This window comes from Eschscholzia californica, unplaced genomic scaffold (genome assembly GCF_041429995.1).
Source record: "Eschscholzia californica isolate CP2 unplaced genomic scaffold, dmEscCali1.0.p SCAF_2, whole genome shotgun sequence".
NCBI lineage: Eukaryota > Viridiplantae > Streptophyta > Magnoliopsida > Ranunculales > Papaveraceae > Eschscholzia > Eschscholzia californica.
In genome coordinates this window covers 53,311,283-53,339,079 of record NW_028238309.1, presented here as the reverse complement: position 1 = coordinate 53,339,079, position 27,797 = coordinate 53,311,283, and the positions used below count along the sequence as shown (strand labels likewise).

General features: G+C 37.2%; 4 protein-coding genes and 1 pseudogene across 5 annotated transcripts; 4 read left to right on the top strand and 1 right to left on the bottom strand.

The window, feature by feature from the left end:
- The first annotated feature begins 430 nt into the window (after positions 1-430).
- Positions 431-2,094, top strand: LOC147559002 (uncharacterized). 2 transcript variants are annotated; one of them, XM_086660761.1, is made up of 2 exons: positions 431-1,277; positions 1,407-2,094. In XM_086660761.1, the coding sequence occupies exons 1-2, from the start codon at positions 533-535 to the stop codon at positions 1,784-1,786; spliced, it is 1,125 nt and encodes a 374-aa protein (XP_086516887.1). In that variant the 5' UTR covers positions 431-532; the 3' UTR covers positions 1,787-2,094. The 2 variants fall into 2 exon arrangements, with proteins under 2 accessions (XP_086516887.1, XP_086516886.1); XM_086660760.1 differs by having other exon boundaries at positions 431-2,094.
- Positions 2,095-2,289: 195 nt separating this feature from the next.
- Positions 2,290-6,710, bottom strand: BARD1 (breast cancer associated RING 1). Its single transcript, XM_086660759.1, has 12 exons — positions 6,131-6,710; positions 5,995-6,048; positions 5,795-5,865; positions 5,368-5,690; positions 4,816-5,067; positions 4,587-4,687; positions 4,306-4,498; positions 3,886-3,998; positions 3,627-3,717; positions 3,361-3,526; positions 3,011-3,129; positions 2,290-2,781 (listed from the first exon to the last, which is right to left on the bottom strand). The coding sequence occupies exons 1-12, from the start codon at positions 6,223-6,225 to the stop codon at positions 2,437-2,439; spliced, it is 1,923 nt and encodes a 640-aa protein (XP_086516885.1). The 5' UTR covers positions 6,226-6,710; the 3' UTR covers positions 2,290-2,436.
- Positions 6,433-7,681, top strand: LOC147559000 (DNA repair protein XRCC3 homolog pseudogene; annotated as a pseudogene).
- A 4,170-nt stretch (positions 7,682-11,851) lies between these two features.
- Positions 11,852-13,349, top strand: LOC147558999 (Plastid-lipid associated protein PAP / fibrillin family protein). Its single transcript, XM_086660758.1, has 3 exons — positions 11,852-12,485; positions 12,593-12,658; positions 13,079-13,349. Exons 1-3 carry the CDS (start codon positions 11,965-11,967, stop codon positions 13,176-13,178), a joined length of 687 nt encoding a protein of 228 aa, XP_086516884.1. The 5' UTR covers positions 11,852-11,964; the 3' UTR covers positions 13,179-13,349.
- Positions 13,350-21,305: 7,956 nt separating this feature from the next.
- On the top strand, positions 21,306-25,897 carry LOC147558998 (protein unc-13 homolog). The gene is made up of 5 exons (XM_086660757.1): positions 21,306-22,283; positions 22,684-23,565; positions 23,665-24,117; positions 24,204-24,390; positions 24,689-25,897. Exons 1-5 carry the CDS (start codon positions 21,696-21,698, stop codon positions 25,666-25,668), a joined length of 3,090 nt encoding a protein of 1,029 aa, XP_086516883.1. The 5' UTR covers positions 21,306-21,695; the 3' UTR covers positions 25,669-25,897.
- The last annotated feature ends 1,900 nt before the right edge of the window (positions 25,898-27,797 follow it).

The following is a 27,797-nucleotide window of genomic DNA, read 5'->3' as shown; positions in this document are numbered from 1 at the left end:
TTCAATTCAACATTTTTAATGTTTAAACAAATAGAAACACTATTTCCCATCTTCAAATAACTAATCATATTTGATACACAATCATCATGGTTATTGACTTGTGAAAGATTATGAAGGTACCCAATGTCACATGAGTAAATAAATTAGCTTCACAGATTTTCATCCGGCGGACAAAATTTAGATGATATCTATTTTGCTGCATAAGATAAAATCAAGTAGAGAGCCAACGTAAAAAAGCTTGACATGTAACACTTTAGAATTACCCCTAAGCTTTTTTGCCATTGTTGTTTGCCAAACAGATAGGGATGGTATGAAATTCTTGTCTCATGATTAAAAATGCATTCCCCTACAACTTAGTACAGACGGCCATATCATAAATGCTTCCATTTATGGCGGATGGGGTGATAGTGTAGTAGACAGTTGTGATCTTATTCATTGCCCAAACCCCACACAAATTGCAGTAGATTTCTTTGCATATATATAGCTAGCCCTCCTCATTCTAGCATCCTCATTACAAATCCCTCAAACAAAGATGAGAAGTGGAAGTTCTTGTGTTGTTTTACTATCTCTAGTCTTTTTTAATGTTTTTGTGGTGAATGTAGTTGTTGCTAGAAATCTTAAGAATGAGGAGGATGAAAATTTCCTTATTGGTAAAGGTGGAGGATTTGGTGGTGGAGGTGGATTCGGTGGAGGATTTGGTGGCGGAGGTGGATTTGGTGGAGGTGGAGGTGCTGGAGGAGGCGGCAGCCACGGTATAGGTAGTGGAGTTGGGGGTGGGTTTGGTGGCGGCCACGGCATAGGTGGTGCCACTGGTGGGGGTGGCGGAGCTGGTGGTGGTTTTGGCAAGGGTGGTGGTCTCGGTGGTGGGATCGGTAAAGGTGGTGGTTTTGGCAAAGGTGGTGGAATTGGTGGTGGAGTTGGTAAAGGTGGTGGCGTTGGTGGTGGAATTGGAAAGGGTGGTGGAGTTGGTGGCGGAGTTGGTAAGGGAGGCGGTGTTGGTGGTGGGATAGGTAAGGGTAGCGGTGTAGGAGGTGGGTTCGGTAAAGGTGGCGGGGTTGGTGGTGGAATTAGTAAGGGTGGCGGACTTGGCGGCGGGATAGGTAAGGGCGGTGGAATTGGCAAGGGAGGTGGTGTGGGTGGTGGATTCGGTAAGGGTGGGGGATTAGGTGGTGGAACTGGTAATGGAGGTGGGGTTGGTGGTGGAATTGGTAAGGGTGGCGGACTAGGGGGCGGGGTTGGTAAGGGTGGCGGACTTGGTGGTGGAATTGGCAAGGGAGGTGGTGTGGGTGGTGGATTTGGTAAGGGTGGAGGATTAGGTGGTGGAACTGGTAGTGGAGGTGGTGTAGGTGGTGGGATTGGTAAGGGTGGAGGACTTGGTGGTGGAATTGGCAAGGGAGGTGGTGTAGGTGGTGGAATCGGTAATGGAGGTGGGGTAGGTGGTGGGATTGGTGAGGGTGGAGGACTTGGTGGTGGAATAGGCAAGGGTGGTGGTCTAGGTGGTGGAATCGGTAAGGGTGGTGGATTAGGTGGTGGAATTGGCAAGGGTGGTGGTTTAGGTGGTGGAATCGGTAAAGGTGGTGGTGGAGGCATAGGTGGAGGCTTTGGCAGTGGTGGTGGCATTGGTGGGGGATTCGGAAAGGGAGGAGGGTTTGGTGGGGGCATAGGTGGAGGAGCAGGAGGTGGATTCGGTGGTGGCTTTGGTGGTGGTGGTGGTGGTGGTGGAGGAGGAGGAGGTGGCGGCGGGGGCGGTTTTGGTGGTGGAGGGGGCGGAATCGGACACCATTAAGATCTGCCAAGGTTGTATGGAGACTTTCACGATTGGTGCAGCTGCACGGTGACATTGGGCAATAATAGCAACCTTGTGGTCCCTTTAGGAGTATAGAATTTGGGGCTCATCCTAAGTTCTTTAAGCTATTAATGATCAAGTATTACCATTTTATATGGCCAATGAGTTCAACTAGGTTCATTAAACTATTAATGATAAAAGTATTGTCATTTTATATGATGAATGAGTTCAACTATGTTCTTTGTAATGTTCTCTTACTTTACACCTTTAAGTATTTTATTCAAGATAGCCATATCTTTGCTTCTAAAGTCACTATATGTCGAAGATTATGTTATTTGGATTTGATGATGTTTGTTTTTCTTTTGTCGTCTGAATCTAACTCCTTCAAACTTGATTAGTTAGTCTCATCTCAATCTAATTGTCATACTCACATATACCAAAGATCAACACAAACCATTTATTCAGACCAATCGACCATCAGACATAAAACAATAATAGTCATCTAGAATCAAAATATGGTTATGGCATTATCATCCGAGTATCTCACATTACAAACTAGAGTTTTTGTGGGGAAAATATTCAGTCTTAGAGTCCCATAATTTCACCCCAAAACATGAAGACTAACATCTCTCATTTACAAATACAGAATATTAGCAATCAACTGGTTGACACTTACAAGCTGCTATTGACTCCAAAATCCATGTATGATCAATAACCCAAGATCCTGTCTCTTCTCCAAGAGCTTCCGCTTCTTTACGCCTTTTCTCGATAACTAATTTCTTCTCTTCTTCTTCGCAATCAGGTGTGGTTTCAAGACTATAAACAACCAAATTTGACGAAAGGAATTCACTATCGTTAGAGCTCTTCGCAACTAAAGCATCCTTCGTCACAACTCGACCTTCGGCAGCTTGGATGAGATTTTCGAGAGATTCTTTGTACGATTGAACAAAATCGCCAGTGAAATAGAAGTTGACACCATTAAAGAGCTTCGGTAACTGTAGAAAAGTTGGCCGGTTAGTCACTATGCTCGAAGATAGAACAAGTGTGAGCATTTTGATTACCCAATTTGAGTGATTAGGGTTACAAAAGAGAACAAAATGATTCTACTGATATTTCAAGTCACTAGCATGTCTAAAGTTTAACAACTTGGGTGAACAAGATGGGGCTAAGTTAGTAAAGGCAAAGAAGAAGAATTGCTTTGATCATAGAAGTAAGAAAAACTACCTCATCAATGACCCTTAGTCTTCCATTTTTAGGCCCATCCTGGCATCCATGAATATCCACAGTAACTTCATAAGGTTCTTCATTGACAAGATTCATTGCTTCGATGCAAGCTTTTACCCCTGGTTTCAGCAATTCACAAATACAAATTCTATCAAAAATGGATTATGTAATCAAGAGTGACATGAAATAGAATAGTAAAGGCATAACTAGAGACATAATGATGGTTTCCTGATGGAACCTATCATGGACCGGTAATTGACTCTGTATAACATGCTAAGCAAATAGAGGTAATAGTTGGATCATATAAACGAAAGAGCACCTAATACTTGAGGATGAGATGGAGAACTTACAGTCAATTTTCACAACCCATTTTCCATTCAAGATAGCCATAAGGTATTTTAGAGTTCGGCTACAAGCACCCGTCTCGTCAGTAGATGCAATCACATGGGTGACATTTGGTTTCCAAACTTTAGAGATAGTTATACCAGATAATTTTGCGAACTTCACCATTAGATTCTGAAATAACATATAAGAAACTAATGAGGCAAAAGCTAAATTATAACTTTCGAACAGTCTCAGATTGAAAGTAACTATTGAAAAAAAAGTTGGGATATACTTTCTCTTCGGCATTAAGGGCAGATCCACAAAGAACCAATTCACTAGTAGCACCAACCGATGCTGCCCAAACCTTGGTTTCTTGATCAACCCTGAGAAGAGCGATCGAAGCAAGATATTAGTGGGTGGCAACAACAAATTTCTCAAAGTTCTACTTATCTAGTGATTGGAAATAAGAAACTCAGCAACAAGCAGATAGACAAGTAAAACAAATGAACAAGGATAAAATAAAGCATAATGAGAACAAAATGTTATTTTACATTTGAGGTGTGGAAGGAACAGAATGGTTCTTCACTAGCTTTTTTTCAATCTTGCCTCTTTCACTTGGAAAACGTACTTTAGTGTGAGACGGACATAGCATATGATATTCTTCCTGTACAAGCAAATTGAGAAAAAGTTAGTTCGGGGGCATACGGCTAGGCAACATTTAAACTCATTCTATGTCAAAACTAAGGTAGTGATTGAGTTTTTTCTCATTTTATGATCTAACATCAACAGAATCAAATGGACTCAAAACCATCCAGACTCAACCACTCAGACAATCACCAATCGAACAAAATTAACAGTGAATTCTAACTCGAGCCAGATACCAGATCTGATTTAGAGAAAAAACAAACACTACCTAAATAACATTATTCAAATATAAGAAGAAACATCAAAAGATGCAACAATTAACTTACAGTATCCCATCGGCATCCTGAAATTTTTAATGCACAAGGAGCATGATAAGTCCGTTTGCAAGATTGCAAGTAACAACCGAGAGCTGCACCCTTCAACCCACAAACACTGCATTTGAGCTTAGCACCTCTTGCCACCTCTGACTTCAAGTTCTTGACAGTATCAGATTTTTCATCGAAATAAGCCTTCGGCGCCCTGTAATCACAAACATTGCGATGTGTTCATATCAATTAAGCAATCTACCAGAATAGAAGTTCATAAACAAGTGTCTAGAATAACATACCAATCGACACAATTCCTGTGAACATGGAGCACATTTGGTTTCAATATGTCTTCTCCAGATACTGATTTTCCATTGACATAATGCATCATCGGTCCAGACCCCTATAATGCATATCATATAAAAGTTAATGTTAACTGAATAATGCAGATATATGAATTACAATTAAGCAAAGTGCAAGCATTATCTACTCAAAGTAAAACTGAAGCTAGGGTCACTAAAGATATATTACCTCAGATGGTTTAGAGGTTTGACAAAAAGCACAGATGAAAGCTGGACTGTCTGCACCAAATTGGGGTACAATTGGCTGAACTGTAACGCCATTTACAGCGACATCTTGAGACCCAAAATCCAATTTTTGCCTCTTGATTTCCCTTGAGCAATTATCCTCCCCTTGGAGAACAAATCCTTCAAACGATCTTTTGTTTGTCGCATCTTCTGGTACCTTCGTCGTTACACCCTTTGCAGAAAACCTCTCACCAATCTGCAAATACATATAAATTAATCTCAAACGATCAATATGAACTTACTGGAGTATGTTTTCTCATTGTCTGCCTTGTTCGACTCCTCTAAATCAGACTTGTCTGTCTCATCTAACTCTAAATGGACCCAAAATCATTCCAATTCAACCAGTTGAACAATTAGATGTCACAAGCCAGACAAAAAAATAACATTCCAAAAACCGATTCAAGACAATTCATATTTGGAATCAGAATTTAGATCTGACTTGGAAATATGGCAAATGAAGGAATTAGGTCGAAATTACTCAGCAGACAGCACATACCCTTCGTTGATCACCAGTACCACTGCTAGCTTCATCTGAATCCTTCATTTCCCCAAACGATGGAGGACTATCAGGCAATGTTTGTGTCATATGATTCTGAAAAGTACCCTTAAGACCAGTTTGGGTTCCTCCATTTTCCTTCTTCAATAAAGATTCCACGGGGCATTTTCTTTCAGCAATATTTGGAGAACCTTGAACTGGTTCATCATTAAGGGTTTCAATTTTCACTTTCCCTGATCTATCAACTGTGTTTGAACTGAAAATTGCATCCATACTTCTATAGATAGCTACCAGGTTTTCCATATGAGAAGCTGGCCTTAGATCTAAAACAACCCAGAAACTCAAATCAATTGAAATGTACATAGTAATCATAAGAAACCAAGTTTAGGGTTTTTAAAGTAAAACTCAGATGAAATTATAGAGTTACCTTGATCTGAATAAGGTGATTTGCAAACAAAACAATCATGGCCGAACTGGGAGGAGTTTGTAAGGCAAGAACTGCATATTAATTCAAGATCTAGATAAGTAAACAACAATAAAAGGGGAAACTTGAAAAACCAAAACCAGAAACTGAACAAGAAGATGGTGAAGATGAAATAGAGAACTAAACTAGGGTAAGCATCAAACCTGCAGAAAATGTGATTGCACGAAAGTAAAATTGGTTGATTCAGAAGATCCAAGCTGCATAAACACATTGATAAGTGAGAAAAAAACCCTAGAATAGAGATAAAAGGAAGAAGAAAGGGGGGAAACAGAATCGTACCATAATGGGCATTTTAGTTCTAAACCCATTTTCTGAAAGTGAAGAACCCATGGATTAAGAAACTTATTATAACATCCATAACTAGAATCCGCCATTGCCAATATGGTTTTGCAGATTTGAAGTTAAGAGTAGAGAGAGAGAGAGAGAAGAAATGGGTGATGTCTTTTCAGATTCCAGGTGGGATTCGAGTGATAAAATTAGGGTTTTTAATGTAGTGAGACCATTTTTTCATAAGGGCGGGAACGAGAAAACTTGGATTGGGAATTTGTCCATTTTGGGAACAAAAATGGAGGGAGATGAAAATGAGGAACGTGGACGATAATTGTGCGTTGATTAATGTAACGTGGCGGTTGAGATTCTTCCACGTAGGTTGCTAAATGAAATGTTTTGGATGTTGGCGCCTATTGGTTTTCAAAATTACGCGCGGTTTCACAGACTTTCCCGCCCTAGTTTTGTTGTCAGTGACTTGGATCCTTGTGGATTCGAGTAATTATTAAGGAATCTAGTTTTATCGTTAATTCTAGTTTGGGCACTCCAAATGACGTGACTGGCTTGTTTGGTCTCCCAATAGACAGTTTAGGGCTTTAGGCTCCTATTAATTTTCTTTTTTTGCCTCTTGGAGAATAAAAAAAAATTTCAAGAGAATAAAAATTTAGTTAATAAAAATTGACTTAAGAATGATTCTCTTTTGGGCCCAAGTGACTTATTAGTCAAATATTGCTCCTTAATCTTCATCCTCGCTCTCTATAAAAAAAAAATTGGATTATCATGAAGAAACTTTAGAACCTAAGTAAGATCACTAGTTGTTGTGTCTTTAGCAGCAAAAAGTACAATTGGTTTCCCTATCCTTGATCGAGTTCTTGCTGGTGGAATCCCTTGTAACTCCATTACTGAAATCGTTTCGGAAAATGGTTGTGGAAAAACCCAAATCTGCCTTCAACTTCTCCTCTCCTCTCAACTTCCCATCCCTCATGGTGGTTTTCATCCACTTTCTCTTTCTTCCTATTCTTCTTACCCACTTCTTTTCAGCTCTACGACCCTTGTGATCGAATCTACGTTCGTGGGGTTCAATCCGCTAATGAATTACTTGGGTTATTAGATTGAATCGATTCTTTAATCACTAAACCTTTCTCAATTACCTGTAAAATTAATTATAATGGATTCAATTGCTGCCCTTCTTTGTTCTGAATTTGAAAACACCACAAGTGACCTAAAAAAAAGATCTTCTTTATCGTTTCAGATTTCTGGGAAATTTAAGTTGCAAGCAAATAAATTTGTGTTAGCATACGTGATACTAACCAAGTTGCGGATTTAATTAATAATGATGGGATTTGTGGTGTGAGAAATAGGGGTTTAGGGTTTTTTCACTTGTGGAAGAAGGGGTTGCCAGCTTTAGGTTTGGCATGGTCTAATTGTATTAATTCAAGATGTTCTTATCGAGACACGGAGAGAAGAGGTGGAAATGGTTGCCAGAATAGTGGTGGTGGGAAGTTTTTGGCAGTGAAAGTGATAGAGAAGATAAAGTTTACGGGGCAATGTTTGATCAAGTGAATTTTTTGACTAAAATAAAATATTCCTCTGAGAATGTACAAAAACACATGTATTCCCTAGAGAATTTATTCCCCAGAGATTAATCTTTATGCCCCAAAGCCGCGACCTTTTTTTTTTGCGATGATATAGGCTCCTATCAATTGATGAATTTTGAAACTATAATTTTTTGGACACAAGAATTTAAAGAGAAATTATCGATTTTATCAAAATGCTCAATGAATTTTTTTTTTTTACTTTAGTACTTTTTTAAAAACGAAAAACAATTTAGTTTAAACAGATCATTGGTTTTTTCCTTTTCTCTTCTTTCATGGTTCTTCCTCCAACTTTTTTATTACACAGTCTCTTCTTTTACTTGTCATCATCTACTCCGTGACTTCGTTTATTCCTTCCAATATCTTCTAATTTTCTCTAATTCCCCTCTCAAACTTACTTTGTCATCTTCTTCATTTACTCTCTTTACTCCATCGCCTCTCTCCACTCGATTTGGTTGAAGAGCATTAGAGCAAGAACTTTGGAGAGAAAGAAAACCTTCTTAAAAATATGAAATTCAGACTGTATCGTACAAGTCAAGCATATGCGCACAACAATCCTTCCCAAAAAAGAGCTAATTATCTCAAGTTACAAAACATTATGAGATTTACCTTTTCCACCTCATTAACTTGTTTTTCTTCGTTATCTAAAATACTAATTTTTTTGTCATTTTCTAACGTAGTGCTTAGAGTTGGTCCATTTTTTGTGACTCGACACTATGTGATGTTTATGGATGCATTTAAATGAATTTCGGATAATTTATTTTGATACGTATTCAGAGTTTAGGATCGAAGTTAATAAGCAAACACAATTTCCTTGAGATGCAATCCTTTAAAGAACCAAGATGAATTTCGTGGGTTGCATCCCACGAGATAACTCGTGCCCCTGTATTCACGAACCATTCATGAGTGTTTGGCACGAGAAGTTTTGCAAGACTCAAGCACAAAAAGTCTATTGTTATGCAATTCGTGAAAATGAACAAAAGCAAAGATAAATTGTTTTATTTCGTTTTCATTCCTATATGTTACGAATACTAACTATCGAACATTTTGTTATGATAAAATACAAAAAGTTTGTGAACCAACTCAACTACCCCACCCACCACCCCACATGTGAGGTGGTACATACCAGGAGAAAACCCTTCACCATGCCTGAACGTGTTAGGCACCAGAAGTTACGCTTTAAGGCCAATGTCGAGAAACTGTTAGAAGTGACTCGAATATGGATTGGTATCGAACCCGGTTTACGACCCGCCAAATTTTGGACCCGTTAGTAGAGCTGATTACTTTGGTATGCGAAGCAAGGCTGTGAGACAGAGCTGGACTCCGAGACAGAGCTGGGATGCGGAAGCTAGGCTTATGTCGGTGATTAGTGTTATCTGTGTATAATGTCGGTTGTAGAGAGAGTCGGTTGTAGAGAGTCAGTGAGGCGGTGGGATTAGGGTTTAGTGGCTATATAAACTAAACCGTAAGGAGATATCAGTAAGACACAATCTCACGAATCTCATGTGTAAACTTGTTTGCTTATCATAGTGGAAATCATCGCGCCGTTGTCGCCGTGGAGTAGGTCTCACCAACCGAACCACGTAAATCTCTGTGTTTGTTCTTGATTGTTCTTTACTGTTCCTATTGCTTGTCTTGGATTACTCGTATTGTTCACTTTAACCCCGATTGGGCATAACATAAACTCGTGGTAAGACACCAACTTGGTGGTAGTCACATGGTATGGTCGTTAGAGAATAATCATTGGTCACGATCGATATATCTGACATTAGTGTATCTTTTAACAATAGCGACTTAATTTTGGAAAGCATAACTCTTACGTTATTTAGAGGAGAGAGAAAAGAGGATAAAAAAGAAGAGAGAAAGAAATAATAATAATAAAAGTAGTTTGAAGGTTTATGGCGAAAGTAACCGGCAACCTTCGCTAGAGAAGAAATGCACCCCTTCTTTATACACTTAGACCATCCTCCACTGTTACCACTCCAATGGACTTGGGCCCCATGGATTCTCAGACTGGACCTGATCAGCGTCGGGTTTGAACAATATACATCCAGGTTAACCCAAGAGCTCACAAATTGTCTCGTTCGTAGGCCTCACTACTCAGTTCGAAGTCCAGATAGTTCCTAAGAGAGGGGGTGGTAGAAAAGTAAAAAAGAAGGATACCTATAGACGCATTATTTTATTTTATTCTTTTTGTATATGAAATACAATTTACGAAGCATTGATTTGTCACCAAGATGTGATAAACACGATAACTGTTTAATTTAAACCCTTAAAGGTTAACATAAAAGGGCTTAAAGCTTAACTAATTTACTTTATTTAGACATAAATTCAATAAATCATGACTTTACATTTTTATGGGATCGAACTTGGGACTTCTAAATCAGTGTTCATCGACTACACGGGTGGACCCTGTTATTGAACTTTACTCTCTTCCAAAATAAATTCCAAAAGTATCTACAACAATTGCTTTGATTATCTAAAAGGAAAACCATAGTAATGGAAAGGCAATTTTTTAAGGGTCCGTTTGATACGTTAGAGGGTCTGAGTAAGAAAACCATTTTTTTTCTGATGAGAAAGAAAACCAATTTTTTTCTTATGAAATGAAACTTTAACTGTTTGATTGAGTTGTTGGGAAAATAGGAGTGCCTTTAGAAAATAGTTTAAATTGGATTTTGGTCTTGGGATTTGTTTGGTCATCGGACCTCATAAATGGGTGCCCACAGAAGAAGACAATCTGCTAGCCCTAATGCCAATCCAAAAATTGATAATCTTTTTTTTTTTAATTCAATTCCATAATGAAAGAAACGTCCTTACAACCAAACAAACACAAGGACTAAAAGATAACAATTACAAGTAAGAAATCACAACAACACTCATTGCTACGGTAAAAGAGAAGCCGCCAAGCATTGTGGGGCTAAATCACATTCACCGTAATGTCAGCAACATCGTTCGTAGTTAGTGCGGCAAAATGTTGGAGAAATTGATTTAACCCGTGGTTCAACCATGAATCTTCAAGGTCAATCCCCTCCAAATAGCCCAGTACCAATATAATTTCCATTGCTTAAACTCAGACTTCAGTTGGGAATACTGTCAAACACTTGATAGGCATGACCATGTATGCACATTAAAATAGCAAAATGTTGAGTATGATAGGAGGATCTTTAGAGGACACCTCTCTCTCCCACTCTGGGATTTCATACCCCAAAAATTGATAATCTAACCCCCAAGATCCTGATAATTCACAAAACCAAAATTGACACCATCATCTGGTAGAGAGAGAAAATCCAAAATTGAGAAGGAAAACTACCAAGATTGAATCAAATTGATAACTATATCAACAGGTATGTGTATGTGTTTCTTAATGAGTGTTCGTAATTTGATCAAAGAAATTATATTCTACTTCTATAGGATTCTAGGGTTTGTTCAACCGAACAACCATAGCTCTTAGACCGAATCGCTGGAACTCAGGTTCGACAAAACCGCTAACGATGCCGATGAGAAAAGAAGAAGAGAAGAACATGATTGAGATCCAAAACATGATTGAGATTTCATCAAATTGGGGAGATACCAATTTTATCAAGCTTCAATAGATTTCATCAAGCTTCAAGAAGAAGAAGAAAATCATCTTTCTCCATTACCAATAAACCTATTAACAAATTTACCATTACTTTTTGAAGAAGACCCTAGTTTTCGATTTCTGTTACTCTCCTTCCGTAACTGTTCTAGGAAAGATGGTTTATGTGATTTTTTTCCTTCATGAATTGAAGATAGAGAATAATCAAAATATCCAATTGTTGGTGATGATATATGTAAATGACTTCTATTTTCTTCAATGGGGTTAGGTTTCTTCAAAGGTTGGATCAATTTGAGAGAGAGAGAGAGAGAGAGAGAGAGAGAGAGAGGAAGAGTTACGGGATGGCGATAAGAGAGGAGAGAGAGCGCGTCATAGTAAGTAAGAAATCAGTTTTCCCAGGTAAAAGGTGGGAAAAAATTCAAGGCCATTTTCACACTTTCATTTTCTTAAGAAATCAATTTTCACACTCCAAGATGGCCAATCAAACAGCGGAAAATCGATTTTCTTACGAAAATCGATTTTCCCACTATATTTTCCTATGTAACAAACGGACACTAAGCTACAAATTCATTATCTCAAAACTGCAAAAAACAACAAATAAAAAAAAAAAAACACAAAAAGGCTTAAGAAAACAAAAATCCAAACCAAGCTACCCACGAGAATATCTTCAACGAATGGCATTCCAATTCACTCAAAAACTTCCATTTCTCCCACTCCCAATTTCCCCCAAATTCCAAAACCCTAAAACCAGAACTCACCACTCAAGGAAGAACAAAACAATTACTCCCTCATCATCTTCTTCCTCAACGAACACAACTGAAGAATCCTTACTAGCTAAAAGTGATCTTCTAGGTCTAATTTCAGATCAAGAAAGAGGAATTAAAACCCTAGGAAACACTTCAAAAAGATCAAAAATAATCAAAGCAATAGAAGCCCTAGAAATTCTTGGTAAAAATTCAGTAACTACAGATTCTTCATTATTATCAGATACATGGAGAATGATTTGGACAACAGAGAAAGAACAATTATTCATTGCAAAGAATGCTTACCTATTTGGAACTCAAACTGGAGATATTTTACAAGTTATTGATGTTGATTCTGGTGTTCTTAATAATGTCATTACTTTTCCACCATCTGGTGTTTTCTTTGTTCGATCTGATATCGAAATTGTTTCTTCTCAACGTGTCAATTTCAGGTAGTTTCTAAGTTTATCTGTTTTATTATTTGAAATTAATATTCGTTTTGGCTGAATTCTTCCTTTCTAGGGTTTTGATTGTTTGTTTGGTTTTTTCGGGTTGATAGATTTACGAGTGCTGTTCTACGAGGCGAGAATTGGGAATTTCCTTTGCCGCCATTTGGGCAAGGGTGGTGAGTAATTAATTTTCTGTTCCAACTGCAGTAGGCTGTTATTAATACTGTCCGCTTTGGCAGTTCAGTTCAGGTCTCTTTATTTTATGTCACGGGGGAATGTGTTTAAATCTCTTATAAAGGACACCACACTTCGTCTGCCAGTGATATGAGACTATTTTATAATATAAGTGGTTTTTAGGTTTGACACAAGACACGTTTATTGGGTAAGACTTGTACGAGGTCGAAAAAGTTAAACGTAGATTTGCATAGTTTGCACAAAGAACTCAAATAAAGTAAATATCATTTTAATCAAGACAGATAACCAAATTTCCTCTAGATGTATCTAGATGGCAATGCTTTCTGGCTTCCAATCCTTGTGCGAACCCAATAAATTTTTATGCGTGAACCATGGAGTAAGAGATCTTTTCATTTTTGTAGGTTTGAATCTGTATACATAGACGATGAGATTCGAGTGGCAAAGGACATCCGAGGAGATTATTTAGTTGTTGACCGCGCTCCTTACAGTTGGAAAGAATGATGTCTAACTAATAGGCTAATAGCATCCGTGATCGATCACATACTTAGAAATATACATACTTAATGGAGCTTCTGTACCACTATATTTATATATTTTTCGTTTCATTTGTCGAGTTTGATTCAACTAATGGCTGACATGAGTTGGTTTTAAGTGGCATATGATTCAGACAAATTGTTGTCATAGAATGTAACAAATTAACAGTGGTACTCAGGACAGTGGCTGTACTGGGGTCATTTTTGGAGAAATATTGCCACCTAAACCACTTCCAACGGGAACGTGAGATGGCTTGAGTAAACCATACAAACAAGCTTGAGTGAATAATGACTATGTCAATCACATTTTCGGATATGCTATAGTAGAGGGAACTATTTGAAGATCGACTTGGTGTCACCATCTCTTAATTTGGAGAAGCTAAATAGCTAATGCCGTGATGTTGTGTTAGGATAACACATACAAGTTAATAGGCCAGCGGATTAAGACGGGTTCATGAAGACCGATTTCATAGGCCAGTGGACTAAGACGGGGTCATGAGGACGGGCACAATTGCTTTCATTTGGCTGGTTTGAACAAGTATGTCCTATCGAAATAATGATGGTTTCTTGTAGAAATAACCAATCCATGAACTTGGCATATAGGAGGGAGTAGTCTCCCTTCCTTCATATGCCTTGAGCATATGGATGGGGGGCATTCCTCCATTTTAGCTATTAGTCAAAGTGAATGATATTCTAAGATGCAGTCCTGACCTAACACATCTCAGAAGGCATGTTGCCTAGATTAACAACCTACCGGATTTCATTGGGCCCAATTGGGTTTCACTGGATGATATAATATAAAATATACACACACATTTCAAGTCCAACATGGATTAGGCCCAGTTCGAGTGCCCTTCGACTGGCCCAATTCGTGGGGCATGAAGAGAGAGGGAGACTGAAGTCCAAAATGAAGGGGCTCTTATACGCAACACTAAAAATTTCACCCGTTGTACCTTGCAAATCTTTTTTTATTTGAATTGGCAGCGGGAATAAAAGACCCGAGCCCAAACAAAAGGACTAGAAAAAACTAGAGAAAAAAGAAAAATACATCAAAATGTCAAGAGAGAAACAAATAAACGAATAAACGATAAAGAATAGAGCAAATGTTGTCTTGCTAACTAGCTATGTCGAACTCTGATAACTCCTCTTTTGTCGTCATCTACAATCTTCTGAAGGTCAACCGGTAGATTATGTGGTAACATCTCTATATATCCTGATACTGGCTTCATTTTCAATAGGTAATCTGCTGCTTGGTTTATTTCTCGACAAACATGTTGAATAGAGCATTCATCCATTTGCCTCCATAACTCCCGTTTTCTCGGACTACACGGGTAAGTTGCCAGGAAGGCTTCATCCCCTCATAAGACAAAATGGAGACAATAAGGGAGGAGTCCGTAGAGATCTTCACTCGTCTTTTACCAAATTTTGCTGCTAGCTTTAACCCTAGGCAAATTCCCTGCATCTCATGCATAATTATCGACCTCTTCTTTGACCATGCTGCCGCTGCTATTATTGGCTCACCTCGTGAGGTTCTCAAGATCGCTCCATAACCACCCGATACATCATCAAAGGCCCCATCGGTACTGATTGGAGTCTGATCCGTACTAGGGCTTGCCCATTTACAAGTTTTCGATACTTGAATTGATAGTGGTAAAGTCAGATTCTACCGTTCTAAGATCTGGTGAACACCATCCAACCCATTCGGTTTACGTTTCCACGTCATTACCTTTGTTTTATGTCGCTGACTATTTGTCTGAATAGGATTTGTTCTGCTTTTTCTCCTTCTGAAAGACTCAGTTATTACGTTTGATCCAAATATGATAGAAGAATCCGACAAATTCCATGATACCAAGTCGTCCTATAATGGAATTTTCTTTCAAAGTGTTAATGCACCATTCAATTCCGTGAAAGACTAAACTAATAGAAGCTTGAAAATTGCAATGTACATCTTTTGTGGAGTGAAAAAATGAGAAAGAGAAAATGAAAGGGGATTGGTTTGTCGTTTGCCAAATTCTTTTTTTATCTCTTTTGTTGTAGAAGACTGTAGAGTGAGAATTAGACTGTAGTGCAAAAGCATGAGTAAATTGTGCAGAGGTAAGAAAGGAGGACAAAGGACAATAATCTATTATATAAAACAGAAGGGAAAATGACGATTGAGACAAACATTCTTGTTTAATAAGAGATATTGTCTAGAAGCCCTTCCCAAAATTTAAGATATAGTCCTTCGTAGAAATAAAATAACCTATTTAAAAAATCTTTCTTAGAAATAAAATATCTAATTTGAGAAAAAAAGGAAACAAAAGATATTGCAAGGGTTAAAAAAAGAAATTGAAATCTTATCATAAAATAACTAATTTAAAGAAAAATTAAATAAAAGAAAATAAATAATAAGTAGAATACCAAAAAATTATGGTATCCACTACATAACAATAATAAATATTGAAAGTCGTCAAATTTAATTGATACGACTTTCTGTGCTCTAAGACACGGAATATACCCTAGTTTTATTATGAAAAATGAGTATCCAACAAGGTCATGAAGACATTGCCCCCTATACGTGACAAATAAGACATGAGGTACACATATTGAGAAGTACAAAAAGAGAATAATGCCCTTTGTCTTAATTCTAAAATAGTGACCAAGGGTTATTTTGATTATATTTCACAAATTTAAGAAATTTTCTTTTTTCAATCTTTTTTGGATTTTTTTTGATACTATTAAATTTAAGAACTTCTTATTTTGGATTCATAAGCTAGATTAAAGAGCCAGACCCGAAACACGACAAAAACAGGAAAACAATAAGAACAACAAAGTAATCAAAGCAAAAAAACATGATGGAGGTTTCCTCTTTATTCTAACTTTCTCATGAGCATCATCAAACGCAATCTGCAACAGGTCTCGCGGGAACTGCAAAACATCGAATTTCAGGAAGTTGATGTCTGATTTCAATTTGGAGAGAATATCGGCCGCTTCAATCAACTTCCTCACCACATGTTTGATCCTACACTCTTCAAAATCATACCGTAGTCTTTTAATTCTCGTGTAGGTCCACCATAAACTCAGAGGATCTATACTAGCACTTAAGAGAGTGCATACTGAAGTGGAGTCGGTGGCCACAATGACTCTCCCAGTTGTATGACCACAATGACTATTAAATCTTTATTTTCATGAACTGAAACTACATTCCCAAGTTGAAGAAAAAAATTTCCATAGTTCAACAAAAAAAAAAAAAAAAAGAAAAAAATTTCCAGAATTTTTCTATTAAATTTAAGAACTTATGTCAAACTAACTTGTATAATAGACTATTAAATCTTCATTTTCATGAACCAAAAACTACATTCTTGAATTTAAGAAATATTTTTTTTACTAATTATTTTTTGATACTATTGAAGTTAAGAACTTATGTTAACCGACTATTATCTTCATCTTCATGAACCAAAACTACATTCTCAATTCTAAGAATTTTTTTTTTTTTCCAATTTTTTTTTGATACTATTAAATTTAAGAACTTATGTCTAGCTAACTTGTATAGTAACGGACTATTATATATTTATATCTTCATTTTCATGAATCAAAACTAAATTCTCAAATTTAGGATTTTTTTGTCCAAAATTTTGATATTATTTAATTATAATAAGTATGCTTGGACATTCCTCTTAAGGCCATGAGGTCGTGAGATCAAGTCTCGGTAAATAATATAATAATTTGTCGGGCTTTAGGCCTCTTTCATTATGGTTTAAATTAGGCGTATCAATGCCTTGTAACGACTAACGTAGATCACAATTGATTTCTCAAAAAAAAAAGTATATTTGGCAAAATGTTACTCAGAAGTAAAAAAAAACTAAAAATTACTTCGGTAAAGTAATTTATTTTTTTTTATTTTTATTTTTTTCCTTTTGTCATAGAGATACTTGATTCTAGTTGACTTCATTTATAATTTTCACGATTATTCTTGTGGAAGAAGTGGTTGTGATATTGGTGGTGGATCCTTGGAGGTGTGGTGATCGGAGCGTAGTTGTGGTTAGTGGTGTTCGAAAGGTCAGGGCCTAGTGCCGGTTCTGGGCTGGGCCTCCAATTTGGGCCCGACTCAAAGAAAGCTCGGTTCGCCCCTCCCCCCACCCCCCGCCTTTTGATTTTTTTATATCGTTCAATAAATTATATTTGTTATTTAATAAGTTTTATTATCGGTACCTTTATGTTTTAGATTTTTAATTCATACTTTCTAAGTAAGTTGTCATAAACAATTTTAGGTAAGTTGTTCCATACAAAAATTTAAGTTAATTCTTAGGCAAGTTTTTCAGAATCAATTTCTAGGTAATGTTAGTATTTAAGTCTATATCAATTTAGGTAGGTTGTTCCACACAAAATGACTTTTGGTATAGGAAAAACACTATTTAGTAAGGACAGTGCGTTAGAAATTAGTTTAAGGAGGGCGTTATAAGGATCATTTAATAAATAGTGCCAAAATGGAAGGACTTAGATAAAAATTAATAATAAATCTAATATTTTATTCACTTGTAGTTTCTCTCCCATAGATAACCAAAACCCTAATATCGTCACTACTATCAACAATGGGGCGAGGCCACATAGGGGCCTGTGGGGTCACGTGACCCCACAGACCCAAATGTGAACTCCATTAGTTTCTAAAGTGGTGCCTTTAGTGTCCCCTTTTTAAGTACCCAAATGAAGCTTACCAACCCAACCTAAGGGCATCTCCAATGGGACACTCAATCTCTAACACTTAGAGTGACACATATGACTTTCTGAAGTTTTTGTTAAAAAACCATCTCCAATGGAACACTTTGCTCGACACTCTAATATGAGGTGGACACATATATTATAGAGTGTCTCGAGAGAGAAACTCTAAAATGAGAGTGTCTACTTGAGACTCTAAGTGTTACTTTAAAATTCCAACCAATAGAAAACTTTGCTTTTCAACTACTTTTTATCTATTGGGTTGAAGAGGGACATGTGTATTAAGTGTAAAGACTTTAGAGGTCACCATTGGAGACCAACAAAAATTAGAGTGTCTCTATATCAACATTTAGGAAAGAGAATCTCTATTGACACTTGACAATTAGGATTTATAGAGTGTTTGTTAGAGTGTCCCATTAGAGATGCTCTTAGTATTAAATTCACTCAATCCAATTACTAATAATTGTCCATGTACCCAAAAAAAAAAACCACCCATCTACCTTGGAAAACCCCAACTACTAAAAAGTTCCTAAATCAAATTACTTTAGTTCTTAATTGCTTGTATTTTATTCAAAATTAAATCTTCTATCCACCATCATAAAACAAATGGAGTAAGAAATAAATTCTTAATTATTCAAACTAGTTCTAATTGAAACTCATCACTTAATTGTTTCTATTTAAATCCAATTTCGACTCAATAAGAAACAAACAAGAAACAAAGATTATAGAGTTTGGTAGTAAATTTTTTTTACAAAGTCGTGGATAGATATTTTAAACGAAAAGTTATGGACAAAATGTTTCACAATTTAAGAATCTTAGTAATAAATCACAAGACCAGAACAAAGACGAGAATTGAAAGAAAATCGTGATAATATTTTATGAATACGTAAATAGGTAAAAACTCATCGAGTACACCTCCAAATATGTAAATAGGTAAAATTTTATGAAACAATAAAAGTCAATCTCTTATAACGTATGAATTTTTATTTCATTTGACTAATATGTGCCACCACATCAAAAAAATCCTGACCTCGCCACTGATCAACATTACCATTAGTATTAAAAAACTTGCAAAGTTTACCATCACTATAGTCTTAGCTTAAAGCTTTGAATGATGTCCCAAGATCTCATGGCAGAGGAACCACCGTTAATGAAGGAGGCACTCTACATCAAGAAAGAAGATTTCTTTGATTTAAATGTAGACATCAACTTAAACGAAACCATCGACTTAAACAAGGACATCGACTTAAACGAAGTTATCAACTTAAACAAAGACATTTATAATGAAGATAATATGTCTCAGGTAAAGAAATGTCATTTTCTTGTCTTCTTCTATGGTTGAACAAACGTTTTAGGGTTTTAGGTCATTTTTTTTCGTAAAGAATTTTCGGTTGGATCGACTGAAAAAGACAACAAATTTCGGTAGGGTCGACTGAAAAAGACAACAAATTTCGATCCTAACGGCTGAAAAAGATGACAAATTTCGGTTGGGTCGATTGAAAAGGATAACAAATTTCGGCCGGTCCCACTGAAAATAGTAATAAATTTCGTCTGAGATGGCTGAAATTAGTCTCTTTTTTCAACCGATCTGGCCGATTTTTTTTAAAATTTTCAGTTGGTATTCATGAATTTTTATTTATGCTAAGCGAAATTTCTTTTATGTAAATGTCGCTTATATATTTTTCGAGTTACATCCTTGTTTGTATTCTTCATTGCAATATTGATACTTGAAATCTTCAAAAGTTACTTTTGTTAGTGTTAAAACCCTAAAAATCTATGGAGAAATCAATCTATAACAAGAATTACAAACTCTCTATGGAGATGAGTGTTGTGTTAGTCATATAGGGTTTAGGTTTCTATCTCTATATCTCTATATCTCTGTTTTTGATAGAATCAAACAGATTTAGGGCTTTTATCATTTTCAAGATGTTTATCCCTCTTCTCTCTTTTTGATTTGATTGAAGGTTTTAGATCGAACAAGATTCTCTCTTCTCTCTCGAAGGTTTTTAGTCGAACAGGAGGACACTCTCTTCTCTCTCTTTGTCCAAAATAGTTTGATGGGAGGGACCAAAGTATAAATTTAGGATATTTAAAGAAAAAGTTTATCCCTCCATATTCTAAAAAGAGTACTCTCCCTATCTAATGCACTGCCTTTGCTAAAAAATGCTCTCCCTATACCAAAACGCACACAAAATTTAGATGAGTTTTTGAAAATTTAATCCATAATGCAATATTTTCCATAATACGGATTTCAATTGATAAGGAGTAATTCTGACCAATGATTTGTAATCTTTTAGGATATTTCATATTATAGACCATAATGGAATACTTTCCATAATATAAATTTCAACTTATAGAAATATAACTCTTACCCATATTTTTTCTCAATTTGTAGGAACAACGAACGAAAGATGTTTGACATAAAAATTGTAAAAGATATCTATAAATGATATCATGTAGGTAAGTTTTTTAATTGTCATTATATACTTGAGTAAGTTTTTAGTTTTTCTTTATAAAAATTTAATTAATATTTAAAACAATTATTAAAAGACGGGTTGACCAACCTGGCCTAGGTCTACTCCCGGTCCCGGGCTGGTCCAGGGCATAACCAACCCATGTTGAGGTCCGACCCGAGACTATTCCAACCCGATTTGACTAGGCCCAACCTGACCTTTTGGGCACTACTAGTTGTGGTGATGGAGCCTTGGAGGTGGTGCAGGTGTAGTGGTGGTTGAGAACTTGAGATGTAATTGAGGTGTGCTGGTTCTGGACATACCGGTGGTGGAGGTATGATGGTGGTGGTGGAGGTGAGTTGGTGGTGATTGAGGTGTGTTGGTGGTGGTGGAGTATGATGGTGGTAGTGGTGGTGATGGAGGTGAGATGGTGGTAGTATGGAGGTGGTGGTATGGAGGTACGATGGTGGTGGTGGTGGAGGTACAATGGTGGTGGTGTTGAGATACGATAGTGGTCGTGGTTGAGATACAGTCGAGGTACAGAGGTTGTAGTGATGGAGATATGAGGTATGGTGGTAGTGGCGGAGGTATGGAGGTGGTAGTATTAATGGAGCTATGGTGGTGGTTAAGGTGTGATAGAAGTTTAATTGTGGTGGTGGAGCAGAGATAGGCAGAGAAAAAAATTTAGGTAAAATAAAATTTATACATATGTTGCACATAAATTACTTTATTTTAAAGTCAAAAGCTAGAATCTTACACTTTAAAAGAAAGTCAAATTTTAACTCAAGTGAAGTAGAAAATTTGTGTGTGCTACGAAAACAATTTCTTTTTTTACTTTTCTACTAAATTAAGTAAAAAAGTAACTTATTTTTACGATGCCAAACCACACCTTAACCCACTATTAAATTCTTCAAATTAAAAAACCCCACTATTTAATCTTCATTTTCATGAACCAAAACTACATTCCCATTTTGTTCGTTCTCCTATTAGTTAATAGATTACCCTTCCAATCCAAGTGTCATAATTTTGGTGGGTAAGCATATTTTTGGTGAAAGAAGTATTAAAATTATGGTCCTCTAGCTGTCCTCCTTTCTAACCTCCTCACAATTTACCATTCTTTCCTCTTTATTCGCTTCACAATTAAAAAAAAGAGTTGGCAAACAAACTCCCATTCATTTTCTCTCTTTCTCATTCCCTTCTGTCTTTCTCTCTCTCTCTCTGTCCTCTGTCTATGCATGAGAAAAACAATGCCCATGACATTTTCAATTCTTCTTCTCCTCAGACAGAGGATATCTGAAACAAATTCCTCACTCATCAGGCCATAATCAAAAACCAATATGGGATGCCATTCCCGACGAGAATCATTCGTCGGAACTACGTTTTCCCAATCCGATTTCGAAAAGATTGAAACTGATTTAGTTTGGCCATTTGGTAAAATTGAAGGAGTTGATAAAGATGATCTTAGAGAAACTGCTTATGAAGTTTTCTTTACGTCTTGTCGATCTTCCCCTGGTTTCGGTGGGAGGAATGCTTTATCCTATTACTCCACCACCTCCACCCATGATAACAATGGATCAGATGGTGGTGGCATTGGTGGTGGTGGAAGTGGTGGTGGTGGTGGTGGTGGTGGGAGAATGAATGGGGTTGGTTTGGTTCCTACAAGTAGATTAAAACGGACACTCGGGTTAAAATCAAATAAACGTATGTCGCCAAAGAGGACTTCTTCCAACCCTTCATCCCCAAGATCACCACATTCTAACAACCTTAATAGTCCGGGAGCGGCAGGTCATCCAACATTTTCGACGTTGCCAGTCAGATTTAAGCGACCTTTAACCTCAGCGGAAATCATGAGGCAACAAATGAGAGTATCCGAGCAAGGAGATAGTAGGCTTAGGAAAACTCTCATGAGGACACTCGTTGGTCAGGTATGTTTTTTTTTTTACATATATAGTAGTACTTTAATATGGACAGGGGCGTGGCTGAGAATTTAAGGTCTCATATTAAATTCTCAGGCCATGCAGGGGCGTGGGAATGGAATGTGGTTAATAGGAATAACAACCCAGTAATGTGATTCCTGATAAACACATTACCTTTCTTTAAAGTTTGGTTTGTGGAATATGAATTTTCTGTCGCGAGAGGACCACGGAAAAGTACTTTATCTAAGTTCGAGTTTGGGTCATCGAGTATAGAAGACTAGTTAAGTTCTAACAACGTTTGTAACATTTTTCCAAATGACACTACACTTTCTATTTTGTGGTTTGTGGTTTGAGATTTTAACATGAAATTCACACTAATCAACTCATTAGTACTTTTCAATTTGAACAGATGGGTAGGAGAGCAGAAACCATCATTCTTCCTCTCGAACTTCTTCGTCATCTAAAACCATCGGAATTCAACAACCCACATGAGTATCATTTATGGCAAAAACGCCAACTTAAAGTCCTTGAAGCAGGTCTTCTCCATCACCCGTCGATCCCAGTAGACCGATCAAACTCCTCTATAATGAAGCTCAGAGAAATCATTGATGGGTCTGAGACAAAGCCCGTCGATACTGGCAAGAATTCGGAAGTAATGCCAATTCTATGCAATTGTGTAGTTACATTAGCATGGAGAAGTAGTAATGGCTCTCCCTCTGATATATGTCATTGGGCCGACGGGTACCCATTAAACATTCATCTCTATCTATTTCTCCTATACGCAATTTTCGACATTAAAGATGAAACTTCAGTTCTTGATGAGATCGACGAGTTATTAGAACTTATGAAGAAGACATGGTCCACACTAGGTCTAAACAGGATGATACATAATGTTTGTTTTATGTGGGTACTCTTTCAACAGTATGTGGCAACATCTCAAGTAGAACAAGATCTTCTATGTGCTTCTATTGCTATGTTAGCCGAAGTTGAGAACGATATACGAAGAGCTAATCGAGATGTTATGTATATTAAGATATTATCGTCTGTTTTGGGTTCGATTCTAGTTTGGACAGAGAAGAGATTAGTTGATTATCATGAGAACTTTCAGAAAGGACTTCCCAGTTTAATGGAAAACCTTCTAACATTAGCTTTATCGGCTTCGAAAATCATGGATGAAGATATATCAAACCTTAATGTAGCACAACAAGATAGAGGAGATACGACAGTTGATTCAACTGGAAGTAGAGTCGATTTTTTCATAAGATCGTCTTTAAGAAACGCATTTGCAAAGGTTTGTTATTCATGTTTCTCTTCATCTATTAGGTAAACTGTTTATCTTTTTCATTTATCATAATTTTCGAATCTGTTCCTAAATTTGGATGTTAAATAGATGTTAGAAAGTGGAGCTAATAGAGTGACAGTCGAAGAAGAAGATGATGCAAGTGAGGCTCTTCTTCAGTTAGCTAAAGAAACAGAAGAATTAGCGACGAAAGAGAAGGAAACTTTTAGTCCCACATTGAAAAAATGGCATCCGATTGCATCAGGAGTTGCTGCTGTGACCCTTCATAGTTGTTATGGAGCTGTGTTAAAACAATACTTAACGGGAGTATCGACGTTGGCAAATGAAGTTATTGGAGTTTTACAAAGAGCTGGAAAGCTAGAGAAACTTTTAGTTCAAATGGTAGTTGAAGACTCGGTTGATTGTGAAGATGGAGGTAAAACAGTTGTGAGAGAGATGGTTCCTTATGAAGTTGACTCCATTATCATGAACTTATTAAAAACATGGATTGATGAGAGGCTAAAACGAGGACGAGATTGTGTTGAAAGAGCTAAAGAAACCGAAGTAAGTTAACTTTATCTTGAATTTATAACCGATAACTTTGATTTATAAAGCTTAGGAATGTTTAAATTTGAACTTTGTTTTTTCAGACATGGAACCCGAAATCGAAAACAGATCCATATGCTCAATCAGCTGTAGAGCTAATGCGATTAGGCAGAGAAACTGTCGACGATTTCTTCGAAATACCTATTGGGTGTTCCGAAGATATAGTTCATGATCTTGCAGATGGCTTAGAACTCCTTTTCGAAGATTACGTTACTTTCATTTCATCATGTGGTAAGACTTTACTTTTCAAATTAACCGAACTCTAGCGTAGTTCTTTTCTTGCATTAACCACAACGAAAATTCAAATTCAAGTTGAAAATGGAATCTGAATCGTCTGAATGAAAATAAGCAATTCAGACGAGTCGGACAAAACAAACAATCTGAAATCTGACTTGAGTCAATCCAGACCTCGAGTCAGATTTCAGATCTGACTTACAGAAAAAACTTGTACTACCTTACTTGATTAACTTCTTCTTGATGAAATTAGACTACTTAAACACTTTTCGTGTTTGTTCCATTTTTTCCTTAGGCTCCAAACAGAGCTACATTCCTACTCTTCCTCCTCTAACACGATGCAATCGAGATTCAAGATTCCTCAAGCTATGGAGAAGAGCAAGTCCTTGTAAAATGGTTCCAGAAGATCTACACCGATGTGGGATAACAGAAGGTCACCATCCCCGTCCATCTACAAGTCGTGGGACACAACGGCTATACATCCGCCTCAATACTCTCCATTACCTTCTCACTGAACTACATTCACTTGATAAGTTACTTTCTCATTCTCCTCGTCACCAAGTTGCGTCTCATCGTTCACGGGCACCCAACCATCGGAGACACCTTTCCTCTTCACCTTCTTACTTCAACATTGCTCGATCTTCCATTCTGGCAGCCTCTCAAAATGTTTCTGAAGTTGCAGCTTACCGACTTATCTTCCTTGACTCAAATTCAGTTTTTTATGATAGTCTCTATGTGGGTGATGTTGTGAATGCTAGAATACGGCCTGCAGTGAGAATTCTTAAGCAGAATTTGACACTTTTAGCGGCAATGGTGACAGACCGAGCTCAACCATTAGCTGTAAAAGAAGTAATGAGGGCAACATTTGAGTCTTATCTTATGGTATTACTTGCAGGAGGAAGTAGTAGAATTTTTACTAGGTCTGATCACGAAATGATCGAGGAAGATTTTGAGAGTTTAAAACGCGTATTTTGCACTTGCGGGGAGGGATTGGTCGCGGAAGAGGTGGTTGAGAAAGAAGCAGAGACAGTTGAAGGTGTAGTAGGGTTAATGGGTCAATCTACAGATCAACTAATAGAAGATTTCAGCATTGTGGCTTGTGAAACAAGTGGGATGGGTTCCATTAGTCCAGGGCAGAAGTTGCCAATGCCTCCGACGACAGGACGGTGGAATAGAGCCGACCCAAATACTATCTTAAGAGTTTTGTGCCATAGAAACGATGGCATCGCTAATCGGTTTCTAAAAGTAACTTTTCAATTAGCCAAGAGGTGTTAAAAGTATGAAAGAATTTGGTTTTGATCATTTGTATAGCTAAAATGGTTATGAAGAGGTGATCCTATCTATAATGCAAGAAACAAAGGTCTTTGTGTTGTAGTCTATTCATTCATTGTTTTACCCCAACACTCATGTCTATTGCTTTTATTCATTATTTATAGCTTTCCCTCAGTGTAAAAGATCCATAAGAAGAAAGGAAAAGTGAAGCAGATTTCTTTATGAACTCAAATGGCATCGTAATAGTCCCTCATCACTTAACTAAGCATTTAGAGCCTAGGGTTACAAGTGCATGCTTCATCTTAGTAAGTATCGATTGGGTGGGCTTGTGGAGCCAAGAATAAAACCTTATCCGGTGGAGTTGGGTCTCCGTGTCAAAACCTGAGAGAATATCTACAACTGCTAAGGCTTGAGGCAGGTGTTATGGGATCTTACTGGTTTAATGGAAAACCGACTATAAGTCAGTAACATGTGCAGCTAGACTTTCCCATATGTGTCCACACGGGTAACCACTCTATAAAATGGGCCATGACAACCTACCACAGCCAAATGGGCTCTAGCAGGTAAGATGGCTAATACCACTGGCGTGTTATGGTCCAATTTGGGCGCAAGAGTTGGCCCGCCACAGTCAGTGATCCACCAAGTCCCCTGACACAAGAAGTGTCCATCACAAGCACAATCTGCGAGTGGGCCGCTATGGCAAACTTTTTCTAGTTGGAAATATGAATTTTATTGATGTAAAGTTGATTATATGTCAAAACTTGGTTGCCCAAGTGGTTGATAGTGTTGACATAAACTTCAAAATCCTGGAGGTCCCAGGTTCGATTCTCAGCAGAAGTGGAATCCATGGTTATTGAATTTGGATTATTAAAGGTATAAATAATAGGCTTGTCGGGCTTTAGATCTCTTTAGTATGTTGTTAGAATTTAGTCCCCTTTCATTCGTAGTTTAAATTAGGCGGTTATCGTGCTTATCACATCTTGATGATGTATCAATAACATGTAATGACTAGCATTATAGATCGTAGTCGATTTCTCAAAGAAAAATTTGATTATATACACATAGTGGTGCAACTAAGATTTTCCTTTGCTTTAAGTGGTAAAGACAAAAGACTGCGTTAAAAGGGTAAAGATAAAGTGAAAGTATTAATGAGCTGTCATGTCTCCAGGATGACTTTAAGGATTTTTATATGACTTTTAGGGCTTAAAATGTCTTTGACCAATAGTAGTTCTCAGACTTCTTCAATGTTTATTCATTGATATACCCATATCATATTTAAGTAATGTAGGTTGGAGTCCTTGTTCCAAAAAGAAGTGGTGCATATAAAATTTCCCTTATTTACGAGAGACGGATTGGCCACATGGATTCAGGGCTTGGCATGAAAGGAGCATCCTAGAAGGGACTGAGAATTTTTGGCAGCTCTTCCATTTTTCAATTTCAATGTCAGGCTCCCAAACGAGAAGCTTCCAATCTAATTTTTCAATTTTAAAGTATTGTCTCAAAAACTACCTCATTTTTTGTCATTTCCAACCATTGCATCTTTTGTAATGTGTAAATAGCCGTTTCCGAACACACCATCATCAAATTGACTATAACACTTAGCAGTAACAGATGAATTCAACGTTTAGAAAAATCAAACGTTTCTTCGACCTCATCATTCGCTAAATCAATTCGAGGAGTCATATTTAACATATCAAAAAATTATCATCATCGATAAAAATCGATGTTTAGATTAGTCAATGAATATAAACAAACTTTGAAGGATAAAGAAGAGATGAAGAAGGATAAAAAATGGGGTGGATCCCATTTAAATAGATGATCCACCCCAAAATGACCCGTTTGGGGTCCCAAACTAGCCGTTGAGGACCCCATGGACTATAATTGGGGCTGTGAGCCTCTCCCCTCCCGTCTCCCAACTCCTAGACTCCCAGTTGGGATCCCAACTTGAAGGGTGGAGACTCTCAAAATTTGAAACCAATATTATATAGTAGTTGGTCCAATAGCTACCAACTACTATACAATATATATCTACTTGTTATTTACCACTCTAATCAACTTATGAAATAGACAAATGTGGGGTGAATTAGGATGCCTTAGTGTGAAATTGACATGATTTAGAGCTAGTAAAGACA

Bases quoted from the DNA above. Each gene is read 5' to 3' on its own strand.
- LOC147558998 (XM_086660757.1), top strand. From the start codon at position 21,696: ATGGGATGCCATTCCCGACGAGAATCATTCGTCGGAACTACGTTTTCC. The intron at 23,566-23,664 runs GTTTGTTATTCA...GATGTTAAATAG, and splicing joins TAAGAAACGCATTTGCAAAG to ATGTTAGAAAGTGGAGCTAA. The intron at 24,391-24,688 runs GTAAGACTTTAC...TTTTTTCCTTAG, and splicing joins TACTTTCATTTCATCATGTG to GCTCCAAACAGAGCTACATT.
- BARD1 (XM_086660759.1), bottom strand. From the start codon at position 6,225: ATGGCGGATTCTAGTTATGGATGTTATAATAAGTTTCTTAATCCATGG. The intron at 5,691-5,794 runs GTAACTCTATAA...GGGTTGTTTTAG, and splicing joins ATCACCTTATTCAGATCAAG to ATCTAAGGCCAGCTTCTCAT. The intron at 4,499-4,586 runs GTATGTTATTCT...TTGTGATTACAG, and splicing joins CACAGGAATTGTGTCGATTG to GGCGCCGAAGGCTTATTTCG.
- LOC147559002 (XM_086660760.1), top strand. From the start codon at position 533: ATGAGAAGTGGAAGTTCTTGTGTTGTTTTACTATCTCTAGTCTTTTTT.
- LOC147558999 (XM_086660758.1), top strand. From the start codon at position 11,965: ATGGCATTCCAATTCACTCAAAAACTTCCATTTCTCCCACTCCCAATT. The intron at 12,486-12,592 runs GTAGTTTCTAAG...TCGGGTTGATAG, and splicing joins TCTCAACGTGTCAATTTCAG to ATTTACGAGTGCTGTTCTAC. The intron at 12,659-13,078 runs GTGAGTAATTAA...TCATTTTTGTAG, and splicing joins CCGCCATTTGGGCAAGGGTG to GTTTGAATCTGTATACATAG.